A 15,613-nucleotide genomic window follows, 5' to 3' on the forward strand; every position below is an offset into this window, starting at 1 on the left:
AATAGATATATTCGATCTATAAAGGACGTCCAGTAGCAAATTAACGAAATTTTAGAGGGCGTTATGCAAGAACTAAAAAACTTTGGAAGCTTTTTGATAATTTTCTAAAAGGAAAAACAAAAGGGTAAGCCGGTAAGAACCTATCCGGCCCATTCGATTTTGAGGGCGAAGAGAATATGATTGGGGGCCTGCTGCTTCCGAGCGCCTCCCATCCTCCGCCATTTGTCCTTCCGTCCCCGACCGCCAAATTTTCTCGCTTTGATCTCGCCGCGCGGAAATCGGTCGTAGTCTCGTCGGCGTCAGCCTCCGGGGGCAGCGAGCTGACCGCTCGGGAGAGGCGGCAGCTGAAGAACGAAAAGAGGGAGAGCAGGGCCGGCGGCGTCGGCTGGCGGGAGGAGGTGGAGGAGCGGCTTCTACACAAATCCAAAAGCAAGCGGAAACCTGCCTCCTGGACTGAGGAGCTCAACCTCGACCACCTCGCCCGCCTCGGCCCCCAGTGGTGGGTGATCCGTGTCGCTCGCGTCAATGGGCACGAGACCGCGGACCGCCTCGCGCGCCGGCTCTCCAGGAGCTACCCCTCGTTGGAGTTCAAGGTCTCCGCTTCTCATTCCTTGATTTTGATTAAAGTATCTTATGCTGTTCGAGCCATGAGAAAGAGTACAATTGTTGGCTGATTCAAATAACAGAATAAAGGAATCCGAGTATATATTTTCTGTGTATAGACTAGCGATGTTATTTTAATCGAACAATGAGTTCATTTCAGTTTGTTTGGCATGAAAATAGAAAGGAAAACATTTTCCCTTGATGTCTCGGTTATTTCTGAACGCCTACTCTTCTTTTCTAATCTTCTTGGTTAGACTTGATACCTCCTTGTAATCCCCTATATGATGAAATCAAATGTGAAGGAGGGTGTCGGAAAACTAGGAAAACGGAATAATCAACAAAAAAGATGAATTCGAGCAAACCCATGATTTCAACGAAGGAGAAGGGATTCTACTATAATCTAACAAAAATATATATGGAATTCCCACTGCATTTTGGTTCTGAAATATATATTTTGATGTGGTGTGATGTAACAAGCGGAGCTGTCTCCAATCCCTATCTAGTGATGTAAGAGGCACTTATGATATCAACATGTTTGGCATACATGTCTCTTGACATTAACAACTTTAGCATATATGGTTTTAACTACTTTAGCTGTTCAATGTATGTCTAAGCATTTTGTTATTATATGTTTCACTTAAACTTATGTCTGGCTAAGTTAAATAATGTAGGTATCTTTCTATTTGTGTGGAATTATACACTATTATGAATGTCAGGTTTTAGATGATTATGTTGCAGGTCATTGTTAAACTACCATTTGTATCCGCTAAATTATTCTTCTTTTGTCTTTTTGATGCTTGTTTTATGCTGATTCAGTCATTGCTGAAAATTAGATGGAGGTACCTTGACTTGGCATGCAAACATTGAAACTGCAGGTTTATTTTCCAGCTGTCCGACTGAAAAGGAAAAGTAAAATTGGATCTGAATCTGTGAAACTCAAACCCCTTTTTCCTGGTTGTGTCTTCCTGAATTGTATTTTGAACAAGGAGATCCATGACTTCATTAGAGAAGTTGATGGTGTTGGTGGCTTTGTGGGATCCAAAGTTGGAAACACGTACGTGGTATTTTATTCACCGAGAAGTGTTTTTTAAATAGTCTCTTTTTTCTCTATTTTATTTCTGTCATTAGTAGTAGGAAATTGTAACTGGATTCCTGTTGGAGGTTTTGCACTGCAATTACGGCACTATATGCTGGTAAGCTTATATTTATGGATAATATTTATGCTGAAAACATGCTCAATTGATCATGACATCAAAGTTTAGTTAAATCAGTTTCACATAATGCCGCCTATACTTCGTGTTAGTTTTTTGCGTGTACTCAATTGAGTATTTAACCACAATATGAATATTTTTTATTAGTGCTTCAGCTCTCAAAAAGTACTAGGTTCCAGGTTAAATTTCTCTAAGCTACCCTTTGTGCTAACAGCTATAATCATGCCTCTTTAATAATGTGAAACTGGGCACTTCCATTTTTCTCTTATGTGTTTTATGAATATAAAATAGCAAACATTTCTTTCATATGTGGGCCAGTGGACAAAATTTAGTCTTTTTTTTTCTGAATGTTTATTCATTTTATGCTTCTAAACTGAACTAGCAAGATTTTCTACAATTTAAAGTATTTAAACAATGACAATGACTGGGTATAAGGTTGCACCTAGTCAATGCTGGTGTATGGTAACAACCAAATATTAAACATGACTACCTTACTCTACTCAAATATCCATGCTTTCTAGATTTAATCAGCCTAAGTCTAAGCTTTTTTTATCAGTATGATGAGAGATTGAGATATGTAAAGAGCTTGTTTCTTATGAGCATAAGACTGCATAATCAAGCCAAGATTTTGATAACTTTGTACAGATCACGAACTAGAGGGAATGTGTGTGAATTTTTGTTTCATTGAATAATTATCCAGTAACCTTCACTTGATGGAATGTCCTGTTTGAGTAAGTTATGTATGCAGGTTGATGTAATTATAATTTGAGTAAATGCAAATCTTGAGACTTGACTTGAGTTTCATTATAAAGATTTTGATAACTTTGTACAGATCACGAACTAGAGGGAATGTGTGTGAATTTTTGTTTCATTGAATAATTATCCAGTAACCTTCACTTGATGGAATGTCCTGTTTGAGTAAGTTATGTATGCAGGTTGATGTAATTATAATTTGAGTAAATGCAAATCTTGAGACTTTACTTGAGTTTACATGTAATTATGTAAAGGGGGTCCTTTGGTACCATTTAGTAAGAAACTGTATCTAAATGGAAAACTCTAGCCTTCTTTCTCTATTCTACTTAATCCCCACCTCCAGATTCACTTCTCCCAACTTTTTCTATTCTTCTAGTCTCTGTTTTCTTCTTCTTTTTCCAACCAGTTTTAGATCACCTCTCTAGATGTTATCTTATTCACCTTATAATAGATGTGGAATTTTGTTCATTTTATTGGTTAAAAAATAGAGCTAATAGAAATAAAACATATTATAATAAGAACCTTAATCAGACTACGGAGTCCTTGGTTTTCTCTTTCTAGCATATTATATTTTGAAATGCAGTAAGGACAGTTGAGAAAGAAAATTATTGTCATTCTAACTTTTATGGAGCTTCCTATAAGATATGGACATGTGTATTCTAGCTCATAACTTCGTTTTGTATGGAAGTTGCAAGGTAACTGATTCCATTTCAGTTACTTCAAGGTTAGTAGTTGTGACAACTGGATTCTTAGAAGGTTTTGAGCTACTCTGTTGCCTATAGTTATAAACCAGAAAGAAAGTTACTCTCTATCTTTATGGAGCTTCGTAAATATATAGATATATAGCTTATAACTTCTATATGCAGTGAAAGTTGCCTGGTATCTGTTTGCCTTTCAACTGTTTTTTAGTTAGTAGTAGTTACAACTGGATTGTTAGAAAGCTAGATGAGATCACAAAAGAAATCATATTTCTTCTACCAGATATACTCCTAACCTGCTATTTTCTTTATTGTTTTTTTTCCAGCAAGCGGCAGATAAACAAGCCGAAACCTGTTCCACAAGAAGAAATGGAGGCTATATTTGAAAAAGCTAAAGAGGAGCAGGATAATGCTGATAAAGAATCGAAAGATGAACAAGATCTCACCGTAGACAATGATTCTGGAGGCAATACAGAATCTGCTGTGAACACTAAGCTTGGCGAGCCGAAGAAAGTCGAAGAGAACTTCGATAATAGTCCGGTGGGTTTAGAGGGTCCCAAATCTCTTTCTCCTGGTGCAACTGTTCGCATTCTGTCTGGACCTTTGTCTGAATTCACTGGCTGCATCAAGGAGCTGAATCAGCAAACTGGAAAGGTATGTGGTGTGCTGTTGTATGACCTCAATAATGGAATGTCAGTATAGTTAAAGCCAGAAGTTAATTTTACCAATTGATTATATGTTCTTAATTCTTTCACGCAGGTTTCTGTGAACTTGCAGTTGTTTGGCACAGCCACCACTGTGGATTTGGAGGTCGATCAACTCGTTTTAGAAGCCTCATGAGATAGAATGCTGTTCCTTTTTTAAACATTATACATTACTATTGATCGGCAAACATTTATTATATTTTTCCAATGCAAATACATAGGTGTTAAACGGATCGGATTGTCCGTAATTCTGACACCGATGGGCCCTGTCTAGTTGACCCGTAAGCTTAGGCTAATTTAGCTTAAGCTTGCGGATCCAATTGATTGAACGCACCAGTCCGGTCCGATCCGGTTTGGATGTTTGGTCCGGATAAGAGGCTTGTGGAGAGCACTGCGACGCCATTCCACCGCGTGCTCCAAGCACCCGACGATGGCAAACGTGTGGACTACGTTAACCCATCCACCCGGGTCGCATAAGCACGTATATACGTAGCCCCGCAAGTTTCTTGCCACGCGACCCGCAAGTTTCTTACCATCCACCTGCAGCTGCACAGAGCTAACCGAGATGGCATCCCTGAGCATGGCGTTGGCCGGATCAGCCGGCGCGAGAATGTTCGCTGCGACGGCGGCAGCCAAAGGAGCTGGGAGCGGCGGCGCCGGGGGGGAGAAAGGGCTGTTTGACTGGATTCTGGGAGGCCTACAGAAGGAGGACCAGCTGGTGGAGACCGACCCCATCCTCAAGAAGGTCGCGGAGAAGGCAACCTCCACCACCGCCACCGGCTCCAGGAAATCCTCCGGCACCACCTCCGTCGCCGTCCCCAAGAAGAAGTTCGGCGGCTTCGGAGGTCTGTTCGCTAAGAACTGATGATCTATTAATTTCCTCCCATTTGCAAGTCTATATTGTCCCTCTGTGGCGCTGTTGCTGCGGGGGAGCTTCTGCTACTGCATTCTCTTCCTCCTGCTCCTTCTATGTTATGTTACTTGTGATTCCAACTCGAAAAGGTTAATTATCATATATTTTTAATCGCGTCTTAATTGCCCTAAATTAATTTATCCTGCATATACTGTCACCGATAGTTTACCTAATTAAATTAATTTGCATCGATTAATAGTCAATGATCCGGTAGTAAGAGCGGGCCCCCCCCTTCTCTTGCAAAGTCAACGCCAAGTGGAAGTCACCGGAACAGCCGCCCACCCAGAGGAGAGTGTGGTCCGACCGGACGGACGGCCATAGATGGCCGGTCCGACTGGACTGCCGGCCGGCCGATGGAATCGAGTACCCGGAAGGGTCCGGCCGGTTTGCACTTATAGTTGGTAGGCACCCTGTCAAATCGGGATTCCGACGCTCAGTTAAAAAGGTCATGGACCGAGCTGACCTTTTGACCGATCACAGTCATAAAGCACCCCTGTTTGTTAGTCTCCACAAAGCACAAGTAAACCACTGCGGATGTCCGGTCGGATGTTTAGGTATCTTTCCGCTCGGACTACAAGTTTGGAGCAAAGGAAAGGGCCAGAGGATTTCTTTCTCTGACAACCTGTAGGTTTCACGTGTGTGTCATGCTCCAAATCTTGTGACAGGGGATTCTGCTGTCCCATCGAGGGCATGCTTTGACTGTAGCGATAAAGGACAGGTAAGCTTTCTGACAGCCGCATACCTAGGATAGGACAGGGGACACTTATGCACCTTGGTACGCGTGCCCAAACCTTTCACAGCTCTATATAAAGAACCTCAGGTTTCATCGACAGAGGATTATGGTATGTACTCTGAGACTTCTGGAGCCACCTTGTTCATCGTGATTTACCGACTTGAGCGTCGGAGGTCGTCGAAACCCTCCCGGCTCGACTTCTGTGCAGGATAACCGGAGCATCTCGACACTAGTTGGAGACCTACATCAAGAGCCTTGGGCGTCACGTGCTGACTTCGGTTCGGACGAGGATCAAATGGCGCCGTGCTGGGAGCAGCTCCCGCATCCGGCGAGACAATGGGCGAGGGCGGCGGCCTGCAGTGGCGCTTTCAAGGGAGGAACTCGGCGCTGGTCGAGATAAGGGCCGCCAACTCGTGGAGCAAAGCAAAAAGCATCCGCCGAGGCGGAGCAACAAGCAACGTCCGCGTCGGGGGGCCGAGCCTCCGACCACCGTCGCATTCCACCGGGCCTTATTTCGCACCCAGAAGCACCCGAAGAGATATAGGATCTTCCTCGGATGAAATGCCAAGGCGGGATGACAGGGGAAAGCTCCCGGACGGACTCATCTCCCGAGCGGACCAACCGCCAATTTTCGGAAGCCATTCTGCGAGATCCTCTGCCCAAGCACTACGTGCCCCCTACGATCGGCGAGTATAATGGAACAACGGACCGGATGATCATTTGGGTAAGTTTGATAATACTGCCACGCTCCACCAATACATCGATGGAGTGAAGTCCGAGTCTTCCTTACCACGCTCTCGGGATCGGCTCAGCGGTGGTTCCGTAGGATGCCGGACGGATCCATCACAAGCTTGACTTCGAGCGGCCTTCCTCCACCACTTCGCCATCAGTCGTTATCAGAAAACAAGCGTTAGCTTGTTCGCCATCAACAAGAACCAAAAGAATCGCTTCGAGCTTACATCCGGTGATTCAACCAAGTGGCGATGGACATCCCAACACATCGGAAACGATGATGAACGCCTTCACACAAGGCCTTGTTGATGGGGACTTCTTCGGTCGCTCATCCGAAAGCCGCCCGAGACTATGATCACATGCTACATCGGACCAACGAATACATAAGCGTGGAAGAAGCGCAAGCCGCTTCGGAAAAAGAAGCTCCAACCGAGCGTGCACTTGTTCATGCCGAGCGGGCAGCACTCCGCTCAGCAACCACCTAGAGGACCGAGGGTCGAAGCCCACACAAGAAGTGGCTGCCGCTCGGTCCAAGCCAAAGAAGAGGTGGACCCCAATGTTCTGCAAATTCCCCAAACGGATACGCACAACACGAGGGATTGCCGAAGCCTTCCCTTTGTGTCCAATCCTGTTCCCCGGAGAGCCGAACGACGGTCTCCTCCCCTCAACACGAGGCAAAGGACCCAGGAAGCCGACCGGACCCGCATAGAGAGGCGACATCACCATACGTCCGATCGGCATAGATCCCCAAGACAGGAGAGTCGCCGGACGTCCAGGGAACGGTCCCGACCATCCACTCGGGAGGAAGAAAACAGGAGCAATACTTCCGGCGAAATCAACGTTATTGCTGGTGGGCCGACCGGAGGAGACTCCAACCGAGCAAGAAAGGCGGGCGTCCATACTGGTCAGTAGCCAAGAGCGGGCAAGTGGACGGAAATCACTTTCGGGCCGGAGACTTGGAAGGAGTGAAGTACCCCCGACGCTCTGTTCATTAAAGCGGTAATAGCAAATTACACCATTCATCGCATATTTGTTGACACAGGGAGCTCGGTCAACATACTATTCAAGAAGGCGTTCGATCAACTGCAAATTGATCGAGCCGAGCTGCTTCAATGACGACCCGCTCTACGGGTTTACGGGAAGTTCAGCCGGTCGGACAAATCCGGTTGGCCACCTCGCTGGGAGAAGAGCCGCTCAGGAGGACCAGGACAACAAACTTCGTGGTGGTTGACTCTCCCTCATCCTACAACGTCATTTTGGGACGACCGGCGCTCGGCGAATTCCGAGCGGTTGTCTCAACCTTCCACCAGAAGATAAAATTTCCCGTGGAGGACAAAGTTGGAGAAGTGCGGGGAGATCAACTAGCAGCTCGGCGTTGCTATATAGAGATGATCCGAGCAGAAGCTTCTTCCGCTCGGAAGGTCCCCCGAATCGAGGTACACGCCATAACCGAGAAACCTCCTGCTTTAATTTATGATGAAAAGGAGAAAGTTCAGATCCATCCGACCCGATCGGAGGCCACCACTTTCATCGCCTCAGATCTAGAGGAAAAACAGAAGAAGAAGCTGATCCAATGCCTCCAGCAAAATCATGATGTCTTTGTTTGGTCGACACACGAGTTGCCCGGAATTTCGCCTAGCCTAGCGCAACATGAGTTGCATGTCCGACCTGACGCTCGGCCAGTAAAGCAGAAAAAAAGATTTTAGCGCCGAGCAGAATGCCATAATCCGGCGGAAGTAGAGAAACTTCTGGAGGCCGGCAATTCCCGAGCTGGCTAGCCAACGTGGTATTGGTCTCCAAGCCGGGCGGCAAGTGGCGAGTTTGCATTGACTTTCGGGACTTAAACAAAGCATGTCCCAAAGATTTTTATCCTCTGCCCCGGATAGATCAGCTGGTGGACTCTACGGCCGGCTGTGAGTTAATTTGCATGCTCGACGCCTACCAGGGCTATCACCAAGTACCGCTCGCCCGCGAAGATCAAGAAAAGGTGAGCTTCGTAACGTCCGACGGCACATATTGCTACAATGTGATGCCGTTCGGATTGAAGAATGCCGGGGCCACCTATCAGCGCTTGATGAACAAGGTATTCAAGGAGCAGATCGGGCGGAACCTGGAAGTTTACGTGGACGACATTCTTATCAAATCCGTCCGAGCGGCCGATCTTTTCAAGGATATGGAAGAAACCTTCCGAACACTGCGCAAATATGGAGTCAAGCTAAATCCCGAAATGCCTGTTCGGAGCTAAAGGAGGGCGTTTCTTGGGGTATATAGTGACCGAGCGGGGATCAAGCAAATCCCAACAAGGTGAAAGCTCTGCAAGACATGCTTCCTCCCGAAACACAAGGGAAGTGCAACGGTCGGATAAGCTTTGTCGATTCATCTCCAAACCGCCGGCCGAGCTCGCCATTCTTTAAGATCCTAAGCTACTAAGTTCCATGGAACGAAGAGTGTGACCGAGCATTTGAAGAGTTGAAAACATATCTGAATTCCCTGCCTGTACTGGCCAAGCCGATCGGAGGCGAGTCACAGATATGTATTTGTCGTCAATCGAGCATCCGTAGGCTCAAGACTTGTGAGGCGAACGCGAAGAGCAAGTGTATTTTCCGAGCCATATTTTGAAAGATGCTGAATCTCGCCACACCGGGCTCGAGAAGTTGGCCTTTGCATTGGTTCTAGCCGCTCGACGCGTATTTCTTGGCCCACACAATCATTGTCGGACGAGCAGTCCACTCGGAAGAGTCCTGTTGAATCGAAGCGTCCGGACGGCTTATCAAGTGGACGATGAATTAAGCGAGTTTGACATCCAGTACCAGCCCGGCGATCAAAGCCCAATCCTTGGCTGATTTTGTGACCGAAGTGCAGAGGCCAGAGCCGGAAGCTCTGTGGAGGATATATGTGGATGGGTCTTCCACTCGACTCGGAAGCGGGATTGGGATATTGCTTATCTCACCGCAAGAAGAAAAGATGCACCTATCCGTCCGGCTGGACTACAAGGCCACCAACAATGAGGCAGAGTATGAGGCCCTTATAGCCGGATTACAGGCAGCACGTCATGTGGGAGCTGGTCGGGTGACTCTCTATTCGGATTCACAGTTGGCCGCTCAGCAACTTTCCGGCACCTTTGAAATCAACTGTGTGCGGCTTAAACTCTACGCTGAGGCCTTTGAAAAACTCAAAGCTACTTTCCGAGAAGTGCTTATTCAGAAAATTCCCCGAACGGAGAACCAGGCGGCCGATGAGTTGGCCAAACTCGCGAGCTCAATAACGCCGGTCGCCATTCAGCAACCAATTGAAAAAACGCTGATGGTGGCGCATGTCGACCGGATGCAAGGCTTCGCGTTTCCAAGTGACTGGAGGACACCTATTATAGAATTCCTCCGTTCGGGCACCACACCATCCGATGAATATGCAGCCCGGCTCCTCAGAAGAAGAGCCGGTCGGTTTACACTCATCGGAGATCAGCTTTACAAGAAAGCTTTCTCGCGTCCTCTGCTAAAATGTGTAGGCTCGGAGGACTCAGCTTACATCCTCCAGGAAGTACATCAAGGATCATGTGGAGGTCATCCGGGCGGACGCTCGTTAGCCAAGAAGATCCTCTTGGCCGGATACTTTTGGCCAACTTTACAAGCAGATGCCGCTCGGACAGTATCTACCTGCCTTTCATGCCAGAAGTATCACAACTTCTCCCACCGACCGGCAGAGGAGATGAAGGCATCAACCATCTCATGTCCGTTCGATCAGTGGGGAATGGATATTGTGGGTCCATTTCCGATGGCGACCGGGCAGAGGAAATTTTTACTAGTGGCGGTAGATTATTGGGTGGAGGCCGAGCCGCTGGCAAAGATCACTGAGCAAATGGTTAAAAAATTCATCTGGCAGCACATCATTTGTCGGTTCGGCATCCCTCGCCGATTGGTGTCCGACAACGGGCGGCAGTTCACAGGGAAGATGTTGGAGGATTGGTGCCAAAGCTACGGCATTGAGCAACATTTCACATCCGTGGCCTATCCTCAGAGCAACGGTCAAGCTGAAGTCGCCAACCGGGAAATTCTTCGTATTCTGCGCGCTCGGCTCGACCATTTGGGAGGGAGTTGGCCGGACGAGGTGCCGAGCGTCTTGTGGGCTATCCGAACGACGCCAAAAGAAGGGACGGGAGTCACACCGTTCCATTTGGTATATGGCGGTGAGGCTGTCATACCGGTCGAAGTAGGCGTTGAGTCAGCCAGGATCCAGAACTATGATGATGACAACACCGAACGAAGAAACATAGAGCTGGACTTGGTAGAAGAGGAGAGGGCAAAGGCGTCCGTTCGGCTGATGGCGTACCGTCAGCGGATGAAGCAAAACTACAACCGGCGCGTAATTCCCAGGTCGTTCCAAGTCGGCGATCTCGTCTGGAAGAAAGTCAAGCCGGTCGGCGACGTCGGCAAGCTTGAAGCGCCATGGGCAGGCCCTTTCAAAATCATCGAGAAGCTCCGCTCGGGCGCGTATTATCCGGAGGATGAAGACGGACGGCAGCTAGATAGGTGAAAGGTGTATCACTGTAAATCACCCTGTGTATTTCATTTTTCGACTAAATACTTGAAATGCAGAGATGAAAAGTCAAAGGAGCGAATATAAGGCATTATCATCGTAGCGCGAAGGCCCCCAGGCCGATCGGCCGGGAGGTTTATGTGGTTAGACTTGTAAGCAAATAACCCGTGCCGTTCGGCCGGAATTAAATTGGTCATGCCAAACGCTAGATCGAAGGCCCCGTACCCTTCGAACGGAGGTATATTATCCGAGCCAAAATACTCGATGAAGTAGATCCTGAGCCGTGCGGCCAGGAGGGCATTATCCAAGCTGGGGGAAAGGCGAAGAGCAACGCCGAATGGAAGTGTCAAAATTAGCCTTGACGGCCGTCTAGCCCGCGCCGATCGGCTATAAATATCCGCGCCGACGAGCACCGTCGTTAAAATCAAGAGCCGCGCCTATAAACATATCAGAGTAAGAAACCGCGGAAACTACAAATATTAAACATTCAGGCCCGACCGGCGTGGCCTCGAACACCGCCGTTAAAAATCAAGAGACGAGCGGCGTCTATAAACCCTCCGAGCGGAATACCGACGAGCTCCGTCGTTAAAGATCGAGGGCCGACCGGCTATAAATATCGCGCCGACGAGTACCGTCGTTAAAATCAAGAGACGAGCCGTCTATAAACCCTCCGGCGGAATACCGACGAGCTCCGTCGTTAAAGATCGAGAGCCGCTACCGACCGGCTATAAATATCCGCGCCGACGAGCACCGTCGTTAAAAATCAAGAGACGAGCTCTATAAACCCTCCGGCGGAATACCGGCGAGCTCCGTCGTTAAAGATCGAGAGCCGCGCCGACCGGCTATAATTTTCCGCGCCGGCGAGCACCGTCGTTAAAATCAAGAGACGAGCCGTCTATAAACCCTCCGAGCGAATACCACGAGCACCGTCGTTAAAAATCAAGAGACGAGTCGGCGTCTATAAACCCCGAGCGGAATGCCGACGAGCCCGTCGTTAAAAATCAAGAGGCGCGCCTATAAACCCTCCGGCCGGAATACCGACGAGCTCCGTCGTTAAAGATCGAGAGCCGCCGACCGGCTATAAATATCCGCTACCGACGAACACCGCGTTAAAAATCAAGAGGCAGGCGCTATAAACCCTCAGGCGGAATACCGACGAGCTCAGTCGTTAAAGATCGAGAGCCGCGACCGGCTATAAATATCCGCCCGACGAGCTCCGTCGTTAAAGATCGAGAGCCGCGCCGACCGCTATAAATATCCGCGACGAGCTCCGTCGTTAAAAATCAAGAGACGAGCAGGCGTATAAATAATCCGAGCGGAATATCGTCGACACTGCGATTATTCGTATTCCCCGCCGATTCAGACCGAAGCTATTTTCCGATCGGACTCGAGGTATAAAAGGTTCGGATCGGCTTATAGCGAGCGATTCTGGCTAGCAGCCCAGATTGATATTCGGCCGGACGGAAGAGCTGGGGAAAACACTTCATTCTGGAAGAATGCACCTCGAATGCCCAAGGTATGATGTGATAGAAGACGAGCGGACCGTACAAGTGTTAGCCAGGGAACAGGGCAAAAAGATAGGGTACACGAAAGGAAAGCATTTCATTAAAATTAGAACCTTAGGTCGAGTGGCCTAAGTACAAAAAGGTGCATGTTCAGCCGAGTGGCGAAATTACAAAAATTACTCGATGTAGTCGTAGAGGTCCCTCGGAATGTTGCTCAGGAGCTCCACTTGATCGCCGGCTGGAATATTGGTGGACTCCGGAAGAAGGCCCTTCGACTTCAGATAGGTCATAGTGGCCGTAATTGCCAGGTCGAAAGCCGAGTACATCCGCTCGCAAATTTTCTCCGAGAACTCGGGCGATCGGATGTAACTTTGTCGGAGAGCGGCGACTCGGCTCGGCTCGGCATCCTGGTATTCCTTGAAGGTTGCCTGGGAGCTTGTCAGGGCCTCATTCAGACGTTCAATCTTCTCCGCATCGGCCGAGCGGCCTGCCTTCTCCCGATCGAGCTGCTCCGTCAGCTCCTTTATCTTCAACTCCAGGCCCCGGGCCTCCACGTTTTTCTTCTCCAGATCGGAGATGGCTGTGTTCTTCCGAGTGGTGGCCAGAGTTATCTTTGTGTCAAGCGACTTGACCTGTCGCTCGGACTCGGCTAGGGCGTGGGCCTGATCAGCTGTTTTCTTCTGCTCAGCAGCTAGCAGAGTTTGAGTTTTCTTCAGCTCTTTTTGCAACTCGGAGTAGGAAGGTCCTTGGGAGCCGCTCGGACCACCTGCCGCCCGCAGTTGCCTTATCTCCTCGTCCGCCATAGCCAGACGGTTGGAAACTGCTATCTCTTCCACCCACCTCTGAAACGAGAAGGCGCAGTTGTTAGAAGCCGAGCGGAAATATTTTAGGTAAAACAAAAAACAAAAAACAACGAAGAACTTACCCCCGTAGCCGCTTGCATGTGGCTATTGGCTAAGTTCTGGAGAGGGATCAGTGCTACGCGCGCCCGAGCGTCGGCCCACATCTCGGCGAGGGGCCCTTTCAAAGTAACAGTGTGCTCGGGCACGGTCGTCCGGTCAGCTTCTGGCAGCAACTCTTCAGTCGGAAGATGAAGAGTAACCCGTATTGTGCGGCCGTGACCAGGGATCGCCCGACCGGGATCAGAAGCGCAGAAGACCGCGAATGGATGGTCGAACGTTGGACTGAGCAGGGGGGAGAGTGTCGACCGGAGTGGCCTCGACCGGGCGATCGGCTCGTCGATCGAAGGCGTCGGTCGATGAAATGGTCTCGTGCACCGGCGCCTTCCCTTCGCATGAGGCGGCGGTCCGAGGGTTGGACAGGAGGTAGCCGAGCGTGGCGGTCTCCACTCGGCGTCTCTTTGCGTGGTTGATCCTCCTCCCGAATCGGACCCTTCCTCGGGGCCGTTGGTTCCTGGAGGTAGCGCCACCCACTGCTTCAGTAGGCGGGGCTGGAGCGGCCGACTCCCCTGCGTTGTCTGCGCTCTCATCCTCGTGAGAGCCGACCGGAGCAATACCCAGCTGCTCCATTTCCTTAGCCGCCGCCGCCTCAAGCGCGACCGCTTTCCTTTTGAGAATCCCGAACAGCACCGACTCCATTACGATGTTCGCTGCAAGGAAAGGAGTTGAAAATCAGTTAGAACTCAAGGTAAATGTATAAGTTAAGTTCTTACCAAAGCTGCTCGGTAGTGGGGTCCTGCTCGGACTCAAACCAAATATGTACATCACTCCTTCAGGAAGGAGCTTGTTGATGTCGAGCTTCAGACCGGCTAGTATATTTGCTGCTTGGAGGTAGTCCGGTCGGGTCTTGAATTTCTTGAGCTCGGGTGAGGTAGGCGGTCCGACCTGCCATTTGGTACGAAAGGGGATCTGCCCGGGAAGACGAAGAAAGAAGTAGTTCTCTTTCCAATGTTTATTGGAAGTGGGTAGTTTATTGAAGAAGACCAAACCGGGCCGAGCTTGGAACATAAAGGTGTCCGGCTCGGCTGCTTAGGATAATAGAAATAAAGAAGACCTCCGGTCGGAGGGAATGTTGTGAATCTTGAACAAAACGACAACGCCGCAGAGGAGGCGGAAGGTGTTTGGTACTAAACTTCCGAGCGGCACGCCAAATAATTGCAGACGTCGCTATAAAAGGATGGACGGGAACCGCAGACCGGTGGTAAATTGGTCGCGAAGACACAAAACCGCCGCGCGGTGGTTGTGCGGCCGAGCGGAAGGCGAACGATATCCTCGGGATTTGAAATTGTCACCAAAATATCAAAATCCGTTGTTGAAACGAGATCGATGGTAGTATACCATGGGCTAAGGATTGTTCTTGGGATGAGAAGAACTGGCCATAGAGAAATCCAAAAGGAAGTTCCAAAGACGAAGGAATGGAATTTCAAAGACTCGAGCTAGGGGAAGAAATACGGATTAGATACCGGAAAGGAAGGAGGAGAGATCTAAAACCTTACTGAGGGGAGATGAATCGAGGAAAGGCGCCGGAGAGCGTCAGAAGGCAGCAACAAGATCGCCGGAGCTCCACAGCGCAGAGAGCAACAGTAGAGGTAACGGAGGCGTGTGAAGGCGAGAAGGAAACGAAGAATTTATAGGGTGAGGGCCGGTCGGCCTCCACCGTCGGATCCAGGTCACGGGAATCAATGCATACATCTAGCCGTTTATTTCGAATTGCTTCGGTCACATCCAAATATCATGCAACCGCCTCCGTACTCTGATGGCATTGCTCCACGTGGCAGTCAATCATTCGGAGCATTTAATGAAGGTATGATCGACATTGATGTCGAAGATTGGCGCAGAACGCGAGGAGATCCGGCGAAAGCCATCATTGATTCATTCAAGGATATCTCTGTCGCTGACCGGGCGGAGAGTATTAGCATGGAAGAGCCGTTCGGCTAGACTCACAGTCCAGTCAGTCGGACTATGCGCCTCCTTCGACTAGACTTGAAGGGAAGGCAAGTGATCCGGTAGTAAGAGCGGGCCCCCCCCTTCTCTTGCAAAGTCAACGCCAAGTGGAAGTCACCGGAACAGAGGAGAGTGTGGTCCGACCGGACGGACGGCCATAGATGGCCGGTCCGACTGGACTGCCGGCCGGCCGATGGAATCGAGTACCCGGAAGGGTCCGGCCGGTTTGCACTTATAGTTGGTAGGCACCCTGTCAAATCGGGGTTCCGACGCTCAGTTAAAAAGGTCATGGACCGAGCTGACCTTTTGACCGATCACAGTCATA

General features: G+C 49.2%; 2 protein-coding genes across 2 annotated transcripts; both read left to right on the plus strand.

Moving 5' to 3' along the window:
* Nucleotides 1-123: 123 nt before the first annotated feature.
* Nucleotides 124-4,993, plus strand: LOC121976515 (transcription termination/antitermination protein NusG). Its single transcript, XM_042528706.1, has 4 exons — nucleotides 124-593; nucleotides 1,479-1,657; nucleotides 3,592-3,919; nucleotides 4,025-4,993. Exons 1-4 carry the CDS (start codon nucleotides 177-179, stop codon nucleotides 4,103-4,105), a joined length of 1,005 nt encoding a protein of 334 aa, XP_042384640.1. The 5' UTR covers nucleotides 124-176; the 3' UTR covers nucleotides 4,106-4,993.
* LOC122041656 lies at nucleotides 4,535-4,834 on the plus strand. Its single transcript, XM_042601421.1, has one exon. It carries the CDS (start codon nucleotides 4,535-4,537, stop codon nucleotides 4,832-4,834), a length of 300 nt encoding a protein of 99 aa, XP_042457355.1.
* Nucleotides 4,994-15,613: the final 10,620 nt, after the last annotated feature.

Source organism: Zingiber officinale, chromosome 1B (assembly GCF_018446385.1).
Source record: "Zingiber officinale cultivar Zhangliang chromosome 1B, Zo_v1.1, whole genome shotgun sequence".
Classification (NCBI taxonomy): Eukaryota; Viridiplantae; Streptophyta; class Magnoliopsida; order Zingiberales; family Zingiberaceae; genus Zingiber; species Zingiber officinale.